Source organism: Hakea prostrata, chromosome 11 (assembly GCF_041222555.1).
Source record: "Hakea prostrata isolate BN-2017 chromosome 11, UWA_Hpros_2, whole genome shotgun sequence".
Classification (NCBI taxonomy): Eukaryota; Viridiplantae; Streptophyta; class Magnoliopsida; order Proteales; family Proteaceae; genus Hakea; species Hakea prostrata.
The window spans coordinates 5,764,062-5,783,132 of record NC_142610.1 but is presented as its reverse complement, the minus strand read 5'-3'; the positions used below and the strand labels follow the sequence as shown (position 1 = coordinate 5,783,132).

Sequence of the window (19,071 nt, the reverse complement as noted above, 5' to 3'; positions counted from 1 at the left end):
CATAGCTGCCAAAGCGGCAAAGCGATTGGGGCTCCGTCTAGGCAATTAGGCAGCAATAAAGCGACTAAAACGGTTGGATCAAAATTTTTAATACAACTACTTTTTAATGCAAATACTTTTTATAATAAGCTAAACAAACATTCAACAATATTATTCATATATAGTTTAGTGAAATTATTTTTAACATGATTTTTTTCTTAAATATACATGAATAATATTTAAATAGGAAACATAATTGATGTATCCATTTTCTCCTTTTTTTTACCAAACAGTGCCGACATGATAAATTAATAGATCTCATTATTCTGATTTCCAAGCCATTGTTTATTTAATGATTCATTGATTATCGATGTGAGTATGGTTCATGCTTCACATTCTGTTGCCGATAGACACTTTGGGCTTTGGAGTTCATTTGCAAATTGGGCCTCGATTCTGAAATGACTCGCCTATATAAATTTAGATACGGCTTTGTAGAATAAATTATGATTAAAAAAAGTAAGAAAAAAATACTATGTGCAAATAAAAAAATGTAAAAAGTGGTTGCTTTAGCGTCTAGGCGGCAAAGTGGTAGTGTCTAGGCGAAAAACCGGGAAAAAAAATCAGTTTGTTAATTAAGCGGTAAAAAATTAGGCGGCTTTAAAACCGCTTTGCTGCCAAGGCGCGCCTAGGCGGACGCTTTGACAACTATGGTGATGTCTTCTCTCAAATTTTAAAGAAAAGTTCTATAAGACTGTTCTATGACTGGTGGGGGTAGAATGTTGGAGTTCATTAACTACTTACTGAGAAGCTATGTGTAGCAGAGATGATGTTAAGGTGAATCTGTGGAAAAACTAAGAAGGATAAAGGAATCAATGTGTTAGAGATGACTTGGTTGTCAACTCGATCAATGACATGCTTTAAGAGAGTCAGTTGAGGTGGTATTGTCGTGTTCAATGGAGGCATAGGGATGCCCCTGTGAGGAGTGATCTTATCCTGATTGAAGGAGGTAAACGAGGTAGAACAGGAGAAGTTGTCAGGAAGGAAATGCATAGTCTTGGTCTTGTTTCTAGTATGACCTTGGTTAAAGACCTTTTTATGGGTAGAGATCATATAAAGCTTGTTGGAGGGCAAGGATCCAGTAGCAAACCTCATTTAACTGAGGTTCTACGCGCTGCGCATTGCTTCTTTCTTTTTTCAGTTTCCATTTTTATTTCATACCCATCCCTCTGTTCTCATATCTTTATCCCCCTTTTCTTTTTGGACCTCAAAATTTCCCTGGTTTTTTTTTTTTTTTTGGTTTGGATCTATGTAGCCAACCCATGAAGTTGGGACAACAGCTGAAGTTGTTTTTGTTGTTCTGGTACTCATCTTCATGTAGACATTACGTGATATAGGGTGCAGTTTATTAAAAATAAAGCAAGCTATGTTTGCACTATCCAACTAAGGAGTGGGGATATTAAAATGTGAACTGAGTGAGACATGTACTCCCCGATAAAAGCATAACCTTGAATACGAAAATTATGTAGAGTTTTTACTAAAGTTAGATGCTGTCAACAATTGTACTTTTATATTTCTTCAATCTAATAATACATAATGTTAACTGCATTTTTCATTCCAAGTCTACAATAATAATGATAAGTGCATCTCCCTTGATAATGGGTTAAAATTAAATTATCTCGTACTTTTTGACAAAACCAATGGATGGAATCCCCTTTTTAAGCATTGTAATCAGAAGCATACTTTTACCAAAAGAGAGAGAGAGTGATTAGAAGCATATAATCCCATACACACTTACCAAATACAAATTAAATAAAGAATCTCACTCACTCTTACCAAAAAAAGAAATAAAAAATAAAAAATCCCACACTCTCTCTCCTCTCCCTACATGTTGGTTAATTCTTACTTAAAAAGAATCTGATGCACCCACACTCTCTCCTCTCCCTTTTATATGGCTTAACTCATACAAAATTAAAAACTAAAAAAATCATGCACATGGACTTTCTCCTCTCCCCTTATGTGGGTTAAAACTTTAAAATTTAGAATTTATGGCTGTAAACCATCATTAGATTATTGCAATTCTCTGTGAGTTAATTTTATTAAAATTCATAATTTTGATTACATTGGAGAACCAACCAATGGGCGACTCTAAAATGAAGTAACAATATCCCAATGCCTAATACAAAGGTAACTAAAAATATTAATGTAGCTTGGCTCTGAATTAAACAAATGAATTATATTTAAAAAGTCAATAAAAATTCCAAAATAATTTAAACATTAAAAATTTATGTCTACAGAATACAAAATATGTAGGTTTGCACTTGTCGTCTTTACTAGTGTGCGTATATATTGTGGCACTTTTATGACTTCTCATCATGCTTAGTTCTATATGTATTATCCTTCCTGGTTTAATTTTTCAGTTCTTCTGGTGATATATTTATTCAGGATTGTTGCATGAAATGCTCCGATCAGCCAAAACTGGAGATTCAAAATCTACTTGGAAGGTAATTTTATCATTACATAAAGGGAAAAGGGACTCTACTTCTCTTTTCAGTGCCCCCCCCCCAAGGGAAAAAAGAAAAAAGAAAAAGAAACCCAAGGGAAAAAAGAAAAAGAAAAAGAAACCCAAGTCAATGTGGTGGGTTGATTAGAAACCAATGTAACACTCTTTTGGATTGTTAAAGGACTGCTTGGTTTGACTTTATGTCTGATTCAAACCCATACTGGATCATGTGATTGAACTGTTTCCCTAGTCATCCTACTATTGACCAAAATTGACCAGGTGATGTGCCACATGGCATGATTCATTTGTCTGGAATTGATAGTATGGATTAAAACTGATGTGGAGAAATTCTGTGCAGAATTTAAGAACCAAAAGCTGCCATATGGCATATATAAAAGCAGATAAACATGCCAGTTTGGATTGACTTCTTTAGAACCACAGGCCAACTCTCATAGTTATCAAAGTGCCGCTAGATGCCATGGAAATGCCTAGGCATCCCAACTTCTTGGTCGCCTTGGGCACTGTGGATGCCTAGTGGGCGCATTTCTGCCTGTTGGTGTCACCTAGTTTTTTTACCCTGCCAGATGCTGTGGTCACCTTGCTGCCTCGGTTATTATGGCTGGTGTTGAGAACCTTTTGCATTTATTTATAATTTAATGTACCGATTTTTAATGAACTTAAAATGATTCATCCATCATATATGGTGGAGGTTGGGTAGTCTAGGTTGTGTTTTCTAGTGGGCAGACCTACAATATGAATCTCTTTTGTACCTATCAATGCTGATGAGTGTTGCATGGGGGTATTTAATAGGTCAAATGTCTCTGACATGCTAGAACCTAAGGAGGCTCTTTGTTGTGCTTGCTCTTTTCTGACTGTGGAATGATTCTAAAATATGATATTGGATGTATGAACGGTGGCCTGGACAGTCCATATACCTACTTTGCCTTCTATTAGTAGTTTTTTCCTCTTCTTTCCTTCCTAATTGATTTTTGTTCTCAGTTGGAGTCCAATCAACTTTCATGGGGCTTTAGCTTTTAGATTTATTGCTTTCCATTTTATCATATTTCAGGCTGATGCTTCATATTTTAAAAGGTTTAACGTTTAGGGATTCCATAGTTTATGGTTGATGTTTCAGGTCTTGTGAGGTTTTGAGTTAAAAATTTTGGGTTTCAAAGGATGCCGTTGGGTTCTGCAGCCCTTCACAGCCTCTTTTGTTGGTGTATGAAATGGGGCTCAACTCTTGAGGCGTGTAGATTATGGTCTGATGGGACCTTATCTCCTATATATCCAAGGACACTGAATCAACCCCATCGCAGGGTTAATATTGAACTAAGATGTGGTTCTTATTGTTTTCTGTCTTGTGTATCTCATGCACTTGGGTTTTCCTTCCATATAGTGTAACATTCTTTTATCAACTCACGCTTATCCTATTTTTGCTAAAATTTTGCTGGTTGTCCAATGGCAACTTTATGTCCATCAACTGGTTCTTTAGTTTATTGATTATTTTTTCCCCTCCCTTTTTCATTTAAGCTTATTTTCATTAGTGTGCTGTTGCATGCTTCACTAGCCTTTTTGGCTTGTCTTCATCCCCTTGTCAACATGGAAGCCTTTCTTATATTACTTCCTGTTGCGTAATTGGTTGCAGGTTTGCTGCTCTGCATTATTTTCAAAATTTGTTGAGGATTTGTTTCATAATTTCTTTGAGATAGTGTTCTATTAAGATAATTTAACTCTAACTAATCACTAACAGGTACTTATCATGGATAAAGTTACTGTCAAAGTAATGTCTTGCTCTTGCAAGATGGCTGACATCACAGAGGAAGGAGTGTCATGTAAGCAGATAATGCCATTCTTTCAAACTTAGGGTGCTACATGTGTCTGTTTTTATTTATAAAATGGGGAATAGGAATATAAATTTTTTCTAGTTTCTGTTTCGATTCTTTTGAAGACAATTTCCAAATGAAGCTTCTCGGTTTTTACTATATCATGCTTTGGCATCTGTTTAAAAGACAAAGCCCAAATAATTTTTTTTCTTTTATTAATATAGAGAGAAGAAAATTTTGTTTCTGTATTAACATAATGTTCTTCAAGATTAATGCCCAAGGTAAAGAATTCTTATCTGATTGAGAGAGAAGGATATGCCACCCCTGTCCGATCCCTGTATCAATCATCCATGGCCTGCCATACCATTGGCAGTGATTTCAGCTGTCCTTGTGGTTGTTGGAAAATGGTAAAAAGGGATAAGAGATGATAAGGAAGTGTTTCTAATGAAACACTGACCTGCATATTTTGTCATGGTGTTGAGGCATTAAGGCATCCTGAGAGGATAAAAACTAAGGCAGCAACAGCTAGGCCACAAGGCTCGACACTAGATGCCTTGGCAACTACACTAACCTGTAGATAGATTAATGGAAAACAAGAAACAGGGTGGAATCACAGTGGTAATAGACTAATAGGAATGGAATAAATTGAACAGAATGCGCAAAGCTCAGATAACTTGTCAACCCATGCCTGCGTGGCTGGGAGTCAGAATGAATAGGGTAGGAATCTTGCTGATACGTGCTCCAAAGATGGAATCAATCCAGTACTTCAGATCTCTAGAAACTAACAAGGATATGAATTAGTTATGAAAGAAAACATCTGTTCTCCAAGCCTCCTACATTTATTGGAGTGGAATCTTTGCACTCCCAAAAGCCATCATTAGATCTATTGAATCTCTCTTCAGTAGCTTCCTCTGGAAAGGTCAGGAAACTTCTAGGTTCCTTCACCCCACTAGTTGGTCCCATGTTTGCAAAACCAAATTCGAAGGAGGCCTTGGTATCCGCAAAATTAAAGATTTCAATATTCTGGGTCTCCTCAAGCTCATTTGGAGGATTTCTTCCAAAGAAAGCCCCATCTGGATTGATTGGGTTTTTTCTTACCTCGTAAAGAATAACTCCTGGTCTGCCTCTCCCACTTCCAACTCCTGTTACTCTTGGAAGAAACTCCTGTCCCTCCGCCCCCTTACGCTCTCTGCTATGTCTTTCTCAATTGCTGATGGAACCAATATCTCCTTGTGGCTTGATCCTTGGCATGCTGTTGGGATTCTCTATCATGTCCTTGGATCCAGAACAGTATACTCTGGCATCCCCAAATTATGCGCTCTCTCTCACTTCCTTCGTGCTAGTTCTTGGGTCCCTCCCTCCCCTTTTCCTTAGGAGCTTGTCCTTGTTTGGTCCCTTCTCCCCCCATCCCCTCTTCCCCCTTCCCATGACCAACTCCTTTGGCTTCCCTCTAAAAACTTCAGTTTCTCCACTGCCTCTGCTTGGAACCATACCCAAAACCGTTCCCCCTGTCCCTTGGACCAAGCTTGCTTGTTTCAAGGGTAACATTCCCCGTCAAGCCTTTACTGTTTGGAGAACCCTATCCCTCTGTCTTCCCACCCAATCCTTCCTTATCCACTGCTCCATACCTGTCAGCCCCTCTTCTATCTTCTGTTCTGAGCTAGAGACCACCCCATAGATTTTCTTTGCCTGTCCATTCTCCTGCCCTATTTGGTCTCCTGCCCTCTCCTCTATTTGGCCTAGATCTAGGCATCCCCAGCCCCTGGACACCAAGTGCTGCTGGTTAGGTTCCACTTTTGGAGGTTCTTTGATTGTTGAAACATTAGGGAAGCTTGTTCTGGGGGCCTACATCTCTCACATTCGGATAGAGCATAACTTCGGCAGATGGACTACCGAATCCCGTTCCCCATATTAGATTTGGGAAGCCATCTGTAATGATGTTAGCTCTAGGATTTTCTTCTTGCATCACAAACCTCTTGTAGGCAACCCATGGAACAGGCTTATTGTTGTTACCTAGGGTCTTGATAGCTCTTTGTTATTGTCTTCCAGGCCCTCTTAGCTTGGCTGTTCCTCCCCCCCCCCTTCTTCTTCCCTTCGGGGTGTTTATTTATATTCATCCAAACAAAAAGAAAAAAATAAATTTAGAACACATAATAGAAGACTGATAATTTCAGATGGTATCCAGAGTCAACAGCCATAACAAGTCACTTGAAACTCTGCCCTTTGCTTTGCCCCAGCATGCGAAGAAAGCCCCAACAACTCTACTTTTGAGTGGAGAATAAGTCAAGAACTTGGTCTTGGAGGCAACTCAAAGGTCCCCCCCCAAAAAAAAGAAAGAAAGAAGAAGTAATACCGAGATCTTGGGGTCTCGCCGAATTGGTGTGTTTTTTCGAATGGAAACTCCTTTGACTGGCTCTGTGGAGTTTTTACCTAGCTTGGGTTTGAAACTTGGTATACAGCTTATTGGAAGCCTTTTGAACGAGATGACACAATCATTTTTTTTCGAAAAAATATAGTCCATATAGGAGTTTGACTTTGGACCATGGGGTTGTTTACATCTTAACAGCTACAATGTACAAAAAGGCTAAAATACCTTTTCCAAGCATAATTTTATAGTAGAAGCAATCAAACCATACGTTTCATGTAAAATAACTAGAATATCTGTTCTACACATTGTTAATTATCTCCAGCATCTCTGGTAAATTATCTATCAAAAACCAAGCTAACAAGTGAATAACTGATTATCTTCCATGAGTCTACTGCTCCTAGAGCGTTGAGTAATTCTAGTTCTGATGAGATCTTATCCAACTCGTTCACAATGTTACTTTTATATGTGTGGCTCGAACTGAGATCTCAACCAAGATATATCATGTTTCCAATCTTGGAGGTCACCTGTCCTAGCATAGAAATACCAAATATTTCCCAAATCTCTGCAAGTTCTTGTACTACGGGATGGAGGTATACTAGGGGGGAGCTTATCACAATGCAGGAGTCAATGGTTGAATGTGAACAATAGTATGACAAAACAGCGGTGAGGAAAGAAAACCTAAATGACCTTGCTGTCCTTGATCTAAAGTTGGGCGGAATTACAAAAATGCTGCTGCCTAACATAAATTACACTGCTAGAGAAAAAACTAAGTATAAAATGCTCATAAATTGCTGCTGGGTAGCAGCTGTACGTGCTGGCAGCAATCCTAGGGGCTTCTTTTGGCCTCGTCCTTCCACTGACTGTGGATGTTGGGTCCTGCATCATGGACACAAGCAGTAAAATCTTAATTAATGACCTCACATCTCTTGTGGGGTCATATCTTTGTTATAAATATTATGTGGTACTAAATATTATTGAGTTCTCAAATACTCATCATTCACTGATGCAGCAATCTCCAATTTATGATTTTACCTCTTCATTTGAATTTCAAGTGAGCCCATAAAGTCTTGTTCTTTTTTGAGTTTAGAATCTCTCCTCCGTCTTTGTTGATGCTGCTCTTCGAATCTTGCAGTGGTGGAAGACCTATTCAGACGAAGACAACCTTTGCCCTCAATGGATGCTATATACTTCATCCAGCCAACAAAAGAGAAGTAATTATGTTTTTGATTTATTGTAACCATTTTCCTATTTCCTTCTGAGATGAACTCTACAGTTTGTTTTCTCTGCTAGCATATGGCTTTGTAGTTGGTGCATCTGTTGAAAAGGCAACTTACATGTTGTGCTTTTCTGCATTCCATGCAATTGTTCTTTTAAAACAGAGTGTCTTGGCAATGCTTAATATAAATTTGAAAGTGAGCTATTTTTCAGCAGCCACTGAGACTGGAGTTAGTTGAAGCAGAATGGGTACAACTGACCAAGGTAGTGTTTCGTATGTTGTTTACAGGGTTGTTCCATCATGACCAACAATCTTGGTTAAATCATAGCTTGATCTTTTTCACATTTTGTGTGACTTATTGGGTTGAGGTAGAAAATAAGTTAATCTATGTACCTATGTAAGCGAGACATGTCTTCAATCCATTGAACCTAATTTTAGGATCTAAACTCCTGCTTTGAAGCCACCTAGTGAACAAAAAGGAGCTGTGGACTTGCCAAATTCATCACTTTATTTCCTTTATCATGCTATAATCATTTGTTTTTCTTATCAGTTTTATCGATTGCAACTGGAACAATGTTTCATCTTCCGTACATGAAGCACCTTGGAGATCCCTGACTCCTGTCTGATAGCATGTTTATGTCAACCAGAGGAGGGAGGGGAAGACAGTTTCGTCATTTTAGCCAAGTCTGATAAGACTTATTCATGTGGTATTCAAATTCCAAAGTTCACTAGGGGAGGTGCAGTACTGAGTAAACACTTTGAATAAAAGTTCCAACCTTTATATGACCCAGCCCTAGGATTTTTCCATTAGTTAGAACCAAAATGGATGTCGGATCTGCATCAACTCTCACCATCTTGAAAAGATCTGTTCTCGAGTTTGGTAATGGTGTGAGGGAAGTAACATGTGTGTGGCAGCCTTGACCATTTCTAGGCAGATGTCTGGCAGTTTAGAAACACTAGGAATGAGCTCTTCAACCTAGGGTGTTTTCTCAACTAAGACCACGAAGGCATGGTGAACTCTATCTGTTCGCCTTCAAAATTAATAGCTATAACCATGGGGTTTTCTTTAGCCACACCTCCAGCCCTCTTGATCAAATCTCTGTGTAATCTTGTAGCTCTATCTCTCCAGTTTTGTCTACTTGGTCTCATCAACTTGGACCTCTTCAATAAGCTTTTCAAGATCAAGGGCATTATGAGTGCCACATGGAGTAGGTACTTTCTCATATGACACTTTTGGAGTTAATTTGAAGTTTTTGGGCTGCAGCTTTTTGTCTTCAGCTGCTTCTGCACTACTTATGTAGGCCCCTGCAGTGATGTGTTCTATGTGAGTACGTGTGTGACTTCCTTGTTGAAACCACAAAGTTGACTAGCAAATTCTTCTAGCCTTAAATTCATGGGACACTGATGCAAATCCAGCACCAAATTAGGTTCTTGGGAATTAGGTTATGTAGGCATTGGCCCTTCATTCCATGGATTAGCAGTATAACCGCCCAACTTAATGGACCTAAAACATGGTTACTAGTGTTGAGTTCAAAATCTCCCAGTATTAGTAGTCATTTTTTATCTTTTATATTGAACTATATTTCGATTGTTTAATTGTTTTATTTTCTGGTCCAATTTAGTTAAAGATGGGTAGGTTCTTTATATCTTAATTAGCTCTTGTTGAATCCTAACTTGTGTTTGAAGGACACAACATGAACTTTATTTATACTACTAACTTACCAAATACAAAGCAAATCAGATCTTCCCAGTGTGGGAACATTGCAAGAAAACATAAAAGATCAGAAAAGATTATAATAAAGATCCTAGCAAATCTACCTTCAATAAGGAAGACCCAAATATGGAAATTAAATTTAAACCTTTGCCTTAGAACACTTCCCTTCAAGTAAGAGTATAGATATTTATCATGCCCAGCTTGCCAATGGTATTACTGAACATCTTGAGATTTAAGCTCTTTGTAAGCAATTCAGCCAGCTGGTTATCTGAGGTAACAAAGGTAATCTGAATGAATCCAACTTGTTTCTTGCTCCTCCACACTACCAAGTTGCTTCCAACATAAGTACAATAACCAGAGGTAGACCTCCTCTCATTTGGACATCCTGACCAGTCTGCATCTGTGTATGCTTCAACTCTAAGGTGTCCATGGGCTGAAATCAAAATGCTTTTCCTTAGAGTAGCCTCCAAATACCTCAAGATCCCGTATACTGAACCCAAATGTGAGGAATTGGGATCATGCATATACTAACTGACAAGACTCACTGCAAATGTGATATTTGGTCTAGTGTGTCACAAATAGATCAACTTCTTGACCAACTTCTGATAGCTTATCTTATCATCTGGTTCTCCTTCTTTTGCCTTCAAGTGTGAATTAGGCTCAATAGGAGTTTTAACGGGTTTACATGCTAACATCTCTGTTTCCTTAAGCAGATCTAAAGCGTATTTCTTTGAGAGAGAGACACACCATTAGCTGAATATGCTGACTCCAGACCTAGGAAAAACCTGAGTTTTCCTGTGTCTTTAATTTCAGACTCAGTTCCCAAAAAAGTCCTCAAAGCTAAAATTTCATCTTCACTATTGCCTGTGATCACAATGTCATCCACATGCACTAGAAGTACAGTAGTGGGAACCAGCTCTTTTAATGAACAATGTGTGTTTTGCATTACTCTACTTGTTGCCATTGGAAATCATCGCCTTATGGAAACTTCCAAACCATTCTCTCGGAGACTGCTTCAGCCCATATAATGCCCTTTCCAACTTGCATACTTCCCCATAAGTCTCACCAATGGAATACACAAGTGGCATATCCATATTCACATCCTTTTGGAGTTCTCTCTATAAAAAAGCATTCTTGACATCTAACTGTTGTAGGCTTCACCCCTTATTCATTGCATGTAAGAGGATAGCCTGAACCGTGTTCATCTTGGCAACAAGGGTAAATGTATTTTAGTAGTCACTCCCATAAGTTTGAGTGAAGCCTTTGGCCACCAATCTTGCCTTGTGCCTTTCAATGGTCGTATCTACCTCATGCTTGATTATAAACACCCCTTTGCACCCAATAGTCTGCTTTCCCACAGGCAAAATTACCAATTCCCATGTTTTTTTTCTTTCTCCAGAGCTCGCATTTCCTCATCCATTGCTTCCTTCCAGTTTGAGTGAGATGATGCTTCTTGCCAAGTGTTAGGAACAAAAGCAGAGGACAAAAGAAACAAAACTTTGAAACTCTGGGAATAGGGACTAATATGAAACATAATTGGAAATAGGATGTTTGGTGCAAGTCCATGGCTGTTTTCTCAATGCAATTGGTAGGTATAAAGTAGGGTTAAAAGAAGGGTTAGAGATATGCTCACCTTTAGACATAGGGTCATCTGGAGAAACTTGTACTTTAGGACTACGAGCCGAAGCTTCCGATTGACTAAACACGAAGGGGGTTCTTACTTGTTTTCTTTGATAAGTCTTCAAAGTTTTTTATTCCCTTTGCACATCATCCACTAGCTATTCTTATCTGGTCACTCCATCTTCTAAAGGAAGATCATCTGCAGGAATCAATAGGAGAAATATCTAAAGGAGGGATCAAAACCAGAACCTCTTCATTGAGACACTCTCCCTGAAGAGTTGTAGGGGAAAAGAAAGGAACTTGTTCCTAGAACATAACATAAATAAAGACAAAGAAATGATGAGAACCTGGATGATAACACTTATAACCCTTCTGTGTAGGAGGATCACCCAATAAAATGCACTGTAACCCTCATGGATCCAACATACCAGGAACATGGTGGTTTTGGACAAAGGCAAAACAACCAAAAACCTTGGGAGGTACTATAAAGGTGCTATTCCTAAAATAACTTCAAGGAGGCAGCACTGGTCCAAGACTTGGGAAGGCATTTGGTTAATCAAATAAGCTATAGTAAGAACTGCATCACCCAAAACTGAGGAGGCACATGCATAGTAACATTAAGAAATGTGCTACTTCAAGCAAATGTTTGTTCTTGTGCTCGGCGACTCCATTTTGTGGTGGAGTGTTGACGCAATTGGTTTGGTGTATGATGTCATGGTCAACTAGGTAAGTCAGGAATGCACCACCCAAGTACTCAGCCCCATTATCCTTATGAAGGATTTTGATTGTGGCCCCAAATTGTGTCCTAGCCATTTTGTGAAAATTTTTGATGTAACCCAGGGATTGGGTTAGATCTTCTAGGATTCTTTTAAGAACCAACAAATAACTATGCTCTCAATATGGTTAGGGTTATGTGTAGGATGTTTTGGAGAAGAATCTTGAGTACTAGTTGGTTTAACAAAGCTGAATGGGTGGGTTTGGGTATGCTGTGGGAGAATTAAATTTACTAGTCAACTTATGAGGATATCTGGATGACTAGGGTTTGTAGGAAAAGGTATGGGATGGTAAGAAAAATCAAGGAAGGGAAAAATAGAGGAAATAAGTGTTCAATTTGGATGGGAAGTATTTTGGATAAGAGAGGGAGGGGTAGGAGGGAATTGTTAAAGGGAGGGAGGGGTGTGAGACTTGTGGCAAGGGGATGGGAGTACTCTTGCTGGATTCTTAAAAGAATTCCAAGAATCTTGATTTTCTTTTTGTTCTCGCTCTCTTTTTTTTCTTTTCTTTCTTTCTTCTTCAATTCTGGTTTTCTCTTTTTCTTCTTCTTTTTCTCCCCACCCCCTCTTCTTCTTCTTCTCCCCACCCCCTCTTCTTCTTCTTCTTCTTCTTCTTGTATTTCTGCCACAAGAATCAAGAAAAGAAACAGAAAGCAGGGTTGTGGTGGGATTGCAGGAAAGAAGGGAAGGGGCTGGGATAGGTTGCAATGGAGGGGAGGGCTATGCTTACTTGGAGGGAGACTGGAGCTGCTGTAGGTTCTTGAATTAAGTTGCTGCCGAGGCTTCAACAAGAAAAGAACTTCAGAAGTTGCAGAAAACAATGGCTCAGTCCAGCCGCAGGCCTCCCACCTTGGGAACCCACAACTTCTCTCAAGTCTTTTTTTATTTATTTTTCAACTCAAAAATTTATTCATAAAAAACAGCTGTGCAATGCATTGATCAACTTGTATTTATAGATAAAAGACTAAGACTCCTACGTGAAATCTCTAGAGAAAACCCAACTAACTTCTATTTAGGATTCTTTTAGGGGCCCACCACTACTTAATTAAATAACCACATGAAGAACAAGGAACCAGTTCTCCCAAGATCTCTGATCAAATGGGTTCAAGAAATGGTTTCTTGAAAATTCAATTATGGGGTCTATAGGGTAAAAACAAGGGATCTCAAATGAGGCTTTGTGGGTTCGCTGCAGGTTAAAGCAAATAAGGACATGTAATTGAATGAATTGATAATAGGAAGTTGACACTAAAGTCATGGTATGGGAAGAAAGTTAGGAGATGGATAATGAGAAGATCTTGATATGGGGTGATTTTCTACAGAAGGGAAACCAAGGTGTACAGGTGGCAGAATGGGATAACTTAGAGGAGATGTAGGGAATGATCTAGGCAGATGATCCTCAAGTTTGGTAATGTTCCAACGGGTAAATTGGCTAAAAGTAGGTTCTTGATTTAAGGGTTTTAGGAGTACTATTTTTTGAGAACTTGCTAATTTCTTGGGATTTCAGATAATTGGAATTGGTTGTAACTTGGTTTGAAGGTAGGGGATGGTACATAGGGATGACAGTTAGATTTTGGGACAAAGCTGGTGGTGAATTGATATAGATCTAAGTTCGAATGTTGGCTTTCTTAGGGAGACCAAAATTCAAGAAAAATTTAATAGAAATATTAGTAAAGGGTGATCAGAAGGAGGAGCAGACTGTAGGCATCAAGCTTGCCTTGATAGGGAGGAGCGTTGTAGACTCCTGCGGAGGAGCATCAATGAAGTCTTGAAGGCTGAATCCACAACCACAGCAGGAACTGGCATGACTTTGCCAATAACCCTAAATAATTCCCCCCTTAGAGCCCCATTTAGCCTTTTATCTCTGACGACCCTAATGGGCTTCTCATCTCTAGCCCATCTACTACCTCTCTTATCCCTTCCTGCCCTTCCATACCTGCTTTTGCTCCCAAGCTGCCTCTTCCTGCCTGGTGTCCATCAATTCTCTTCAAGCTACCAAAAGCATGATTCTACACTTAATCCCCCCCCCCCCCCAAACCAAACAAAAAAAAAACCCATTTAGCCTACTCACTGCCTGCCAATAGGATCTTGCCCCTACCTGAGTATATTAGAGGGCACATCTTTGTCATCACCCTGTTCCAAATGGACAGAGCTTGCCCTATTTGGTCCAGGTATCTGTCTATTTTTGCTTAGGTGCCCTTGCTTTCTCTGGCTGGGCTTGGTTTCTTTTTTGGTTTGCTCTTGTATTGTCGTTCACCTTACCCCTCTTTCACCTAGTTGGTTAATGAATTCATTTATTCATCCAAAAAAATTTCCACCCTGGAGTTTCCTTACCAAAGCTACACTAATCAGTACCTAGATAAGTAGAACACCAATAAGAGCAGCAGCTGATTCAGATGTAGCACCAAACTGGACTTTTTCCTTTCAAATCAACCCATGGTTGATAGATATACGTGTTAGGCCTCTGTCTCACAGGTTTATGTGGTCATAGGACTACTCTATGGGCCTGAAATAGTCTAACTAATTGATTTAATTATTTAAGTTCTATCCAACTTAAGTTATAAGTGTAGAATAAATTTCAAACTTGTAAGTGTTCAAGTCACAAATCTATAACGAGTCCAAGGTCTAATAGGTTCTTAAGTTTTATCTCCTTTAAGAGTTTCTTTCCCATTCCTATTTGAGTCATAAGGCTGATTAGCTCTCCTTACTGTTCTCAATCAAAATGGTGTTCTCAGCCCTTGGAAAGGTATCTCCAAGATGGTTGATGAAAGCTTCATGGTGAAGATGAGGAACTTTACCTAGACACACCGAATGAGTCAAGTGGAGATGATTCATATGGTGAAAAGGACTACTTGGATTATCACAGCAAGACTCATATGGTTACCATGATCCTAGTCGTAGAGAGAGAAGAGGAAGATGGGAGCATAGCTGCACCTTCTACACAAAGGTGAAATTAGGTGAACATGGTAACCCCTGTAATTGTTAGTAGCAATAGTGTTAATGTCACCTTAGAGTATTTTGTTAAAAAAACTGGCTTAACACTAAGAGACATCCCCATCTAAATCATCCCTCCTGAATAGTGATAAACTTGAAGTTTCACTAAGATATCTTGTTTCCATAAAGTTGTATTCATATTTAGAAGAGACATGGTGTGATGTGGTTTCCATAAGACTGTCTAACATTATACTTGGGAGACAATGGTTATCCATTGCACGATAATGATGCAACCATATCTAGAAGAGATAACAAGTGCAGGTTTGTGCACAATGACCAGAAAGAAACTGTTCCTCTACAGAATGCAGCTGAGATGCAAAAGAAGCATTCTCTATGCACCAATCAAAAGAGGAGAGGATTAAGTGGAGAAATTAGTGACTCTTCCCCAGAAGCAAATTGACAATACAACAAAGAACCAGATATGATTTTTGCCCTGGAAACAGAAAAGTAGTTCCCTTGCCTTGAAGCCCACACAACCCATCGACTTCTGTCTGAAATTCCTGAAGTGACTCCAAAAAGTTACTGAAGAAGTACTTCCTCTATGTACTATCCAGTATACCGCCGATCTAGTTCCTAGTCCTACTCTACTTGAAGAGAAAAAGGTTTTAATTGAAACTACAAGAACAACAGTTCTGCAGGTGAGGAAGATTACTGAAGAGGTCAAAGAGGAGGACATTAGAACAGGCAATGCTGAAGATGGTACTATAGAGGCTTGCAAAGACATGATCAAAGAAGTTGCACCAACTGGAGATGTGATTAAAGAAGACTGAAGACCCAACAGAGAGAGCTGCTGATTTTGAACAAAAGCACATGAACTTTGTCATGCCCCATCATTCTTTGTAAAAGTTCCCAGAGTTGAAGACTTCATTCTTAGTGTTCCTACAATGCCAGAGTTTTGCCTAGGAATGGTCAATGCTACTAACCCACATGTTACTACCAAGGATTGAAATCTCATTTTATATCAAGGTTTTGGCGGTATGCTTCAATGGGTTTTATGCATCTTTAAGGTCTGGTTCTTCTTAGATAGCCTCTTTTTAAGGCCTACAAACACATATCCATTGTTAGTTTGACTAAAAAGCAACACACAATGGTCTTTTGGATTCTCATGTGCTTGGTTGTATGTGGATGAAACTGAATGTATTTCCATATATCTAACGTGAGGTATAAATTTACATAAATGATAAGCAAATTCAATTGAAAATGAAGGAAAACATTCAACCTACACTAAAATATGAACACATAACTAAAAGGTATGCACATACATCATCAGTAATCAAATATCAAATGAAACCCAATCTGCAAATTGTGCAAGAATAAGAGTTTACATGACAACGTTGATTCGTAGGAAATAAAAATTCCTCTAGAGTATAGACTAATAGAAGTTGCTATGTCAGCCTTGCTCAATTCCACTGTAAGTCTGTCAAACCGATGTGCATGGTGCTCTGATTGTAGCACATAGGAATCTCATGTCATAGACTCCGAGAAGAATTGAATATAATCTGATACCATGGACATAGGTCCCACTTGAGTTTCTTTTCAAATTTTGATGAATTGGTCCCATTTGAGTTGGTTCTCTTAAAGGATCTAGGTTAACAGGAATTCGTTCATTTAAGGCTACATCAGGAGCATAAGTTGAAAAATAATTCAACATTTGATCTTTGTTCTTTCCATTTGATGTGGCTGTCTACATATAGCTTTACAATAGAAGTCCTTGAAAAAGGACTTAAGAAGTAACTTAAAGGTAGGACTTAAATTTATGATAGAACTAGGACCTCTAACTAACACAGAACTTGGACGCTTGAAATTAAATGACTATAAATCCTAAGAGCTGTTGTAAGGCAGAGATTTAGATTTACTTTCCATATTTGAGGGGGACACTAATGCAAAGTGGAATCAGATGGCTATGTGTATCAAGAAGGGCTAAAGATGTCCTAGGTGAATCAAAAGGAAAGCTCCATTCCTATAGAGAGACTTGGTGGTGGGATAGTGAGGTTCTACTAGTTTTAAGACATGGCAAAGAACTAAGGATCTTGAAGATTGTCAAAGGTATAGGTTGGCTAGAAATGAAGCTAAGAAAATTACAGGAAAAGCAAGGGAGAAGAAGTATGAAGAATTATATAATAAGTTGGGCACGAAGGAAAGAAAAAAATCTATTTATAAGATAGCCAAAATAAGGGATAAGAAGAGTAGAGATCTTGATCATGTTAGATGTATTAAATGGAGATGGTAAAGTACTAGTATGTGATGGGGACATTAAGAAAAGATGGGAAATCTATTTCTCTAGTCTTCTAAATGAACATACTTCAAGTGATTCGGACGATTACACCGATCACCAAGGCACTAATTTTTAAACCTATATACGGAGTATTTCGAAGGCCGAAGTAAAAGAAGCACTAAAGAGGATGAAACTATGCACGACACAAGGTCCTGATGAATCCCAATAGAAGTATAGAAGAGCTTAGGAACCCACGGGCTAGTTTGTTTGACTAAGTTATTTAATAAGATTATAAGCACAAGAAAAATGCCAGATGAATGGAGGAAAAGCATCGTGGTTCCAATTTACAAAAATAAAGGAGATATTTAAAGTTGTGGTAACTATAAGGGCATTAAACTGATGAGCCATACTATGAAATTATAGGAGAGAGTAATTGAAGCCCGTTTGAGACATTTAACCACAATTTCGGAGAACCAATCTGGGTTTATACTAGGAAGATCTACAATGAAGGTTATTTACCCAATTAAGAGACCTATGGAAAGGTATAGAGTGTAGGAAAGACCTTCATGTGGTATTTATTGACCTAGAAAAAGCTTATGATAGAGTTCCTAGAGCTTTAATTTGGGAAGTACTAGAGAAAAGAAGTCTTGCAAGTAAATATGTGGAAATAGTTCAGGATAGGTATGATACATCAATTCAACTTTAAGCCCATATTTATTTGCACTTGCAATGGTTAAATTAACCAAAGACATTCAAGACTAGTTCCCTTGGTTTATTCATTTTGTTGATGATATTGTGTTGATAGATGAGACTCAAGTAGGGATTAATACCAAGTTAGAATCATGGAGTGCAGCTTTGGAATCAAAAGGCTTTAAACTAAGTAGAACGAAGAAAGAATATCTAGTTTGTAACTCTAGTCATGATTGGGCAGACGATGAGGTGGTGAAACTTGACGATAAGGAGATTCCTCAGAGTGATTATTTTAGTATCCAGGTTCAATCATAAATACAAGAGGTGATATAGATGATGATGTTTCCTAAAGAATTAAAATAGGGTGGATGAAGTGGAGAGTTGCATTTGGGGTCTTATGTGATCGACGTATTCCATTAAAGCTTAAAGGAAAACTCTATAGGACTGTTGGTTCAACCAGCTATGATGTACGGTGCAGAGTGTTGGGCTATTAAAAATAATAATATAGATAAACTCAGTGTAGTAGAAATAAGGATGCTAAGATGGATAAGTGGCAAAACTAGGAAGGATAAGATAAGAAATGATCATATTAGAGTTGGTTTGGAAGTTGCTCCCATAAGTGATAAGCTTCGAGAAAGTTGTTTGAGATGGCACATCCACATTCAACAGAGACCTATAAATGCCCTTGTACGGAGAAGTGATATAATCCATATTGAAAAAATGAGAAGAGTTAAGGGGCAAACCTAAGACAACCTTAAGAGAAGTGGTGAGAAAGGATATGCATAGCTTAGACCTTGTATCTAGCATGGCCTCAAATAGAACTAATTGGAAGGCAAGAATCCATGTAGATGACCCCATTTAGTTGGGACAAGGCTTATTGCTACTATTGTTGTTGTTGTTTTATTTGGGGTTTCCTTATTGAGGGTAGATTTGCTAAGGTCTTTGCTAGAATCTTTTATGATTTTTTATATTTTCTTGTAGAAATTCCCACACTGGGAAGGCTAAGTTGTTTTGTATTTGATAAGTTATTACTATAAATAAAGCTTATGTTGTGTTCTTTAGACACAAGTCATGATTCGACAAATTATTCAATATGATATCAGAGCCAACTCTAATCCAAGAGCCCTAGAAAATTTTCATTGCAGAGCACCACCATCATCGCATCCATCTCTCCTCCTCTTC

At 38.4% G+C, this 19,071-nt stretch overlaps 1 protein-coding gene across 3 annotated transcripts in view; it reads left to right on the top strand.

Annotated features, from left to right (window-relative positions):
- The window catches only part of LOC148999754 (SNARE-interacting protein KEULE-like), a 51,402-nt gene that overhangs the window by 10,842 nt on the left and 21,489 nt on the right, over positions 1-19,071 (top strand). For all 3 annotated transcript variants that reach the window (XM_089139438.1, XM_089139436.1, XM_089139437.1), the window contains 3 exons: positions 2,422-2,480; positions 4,230-4,311; positions 7,803-7,881. In XM_089139438.1, the coding sequence (XP_088995564.1) occupies positions 2,422-2,480; positions 4,230-4,311; positions 7,803-7,881 (220 nt within the window). The remainder of the gene's footprint in view (positions 1-2,421; positions 2,481-4,229; positions 4,312-7,802; positions 7,882-19,071) is intronic.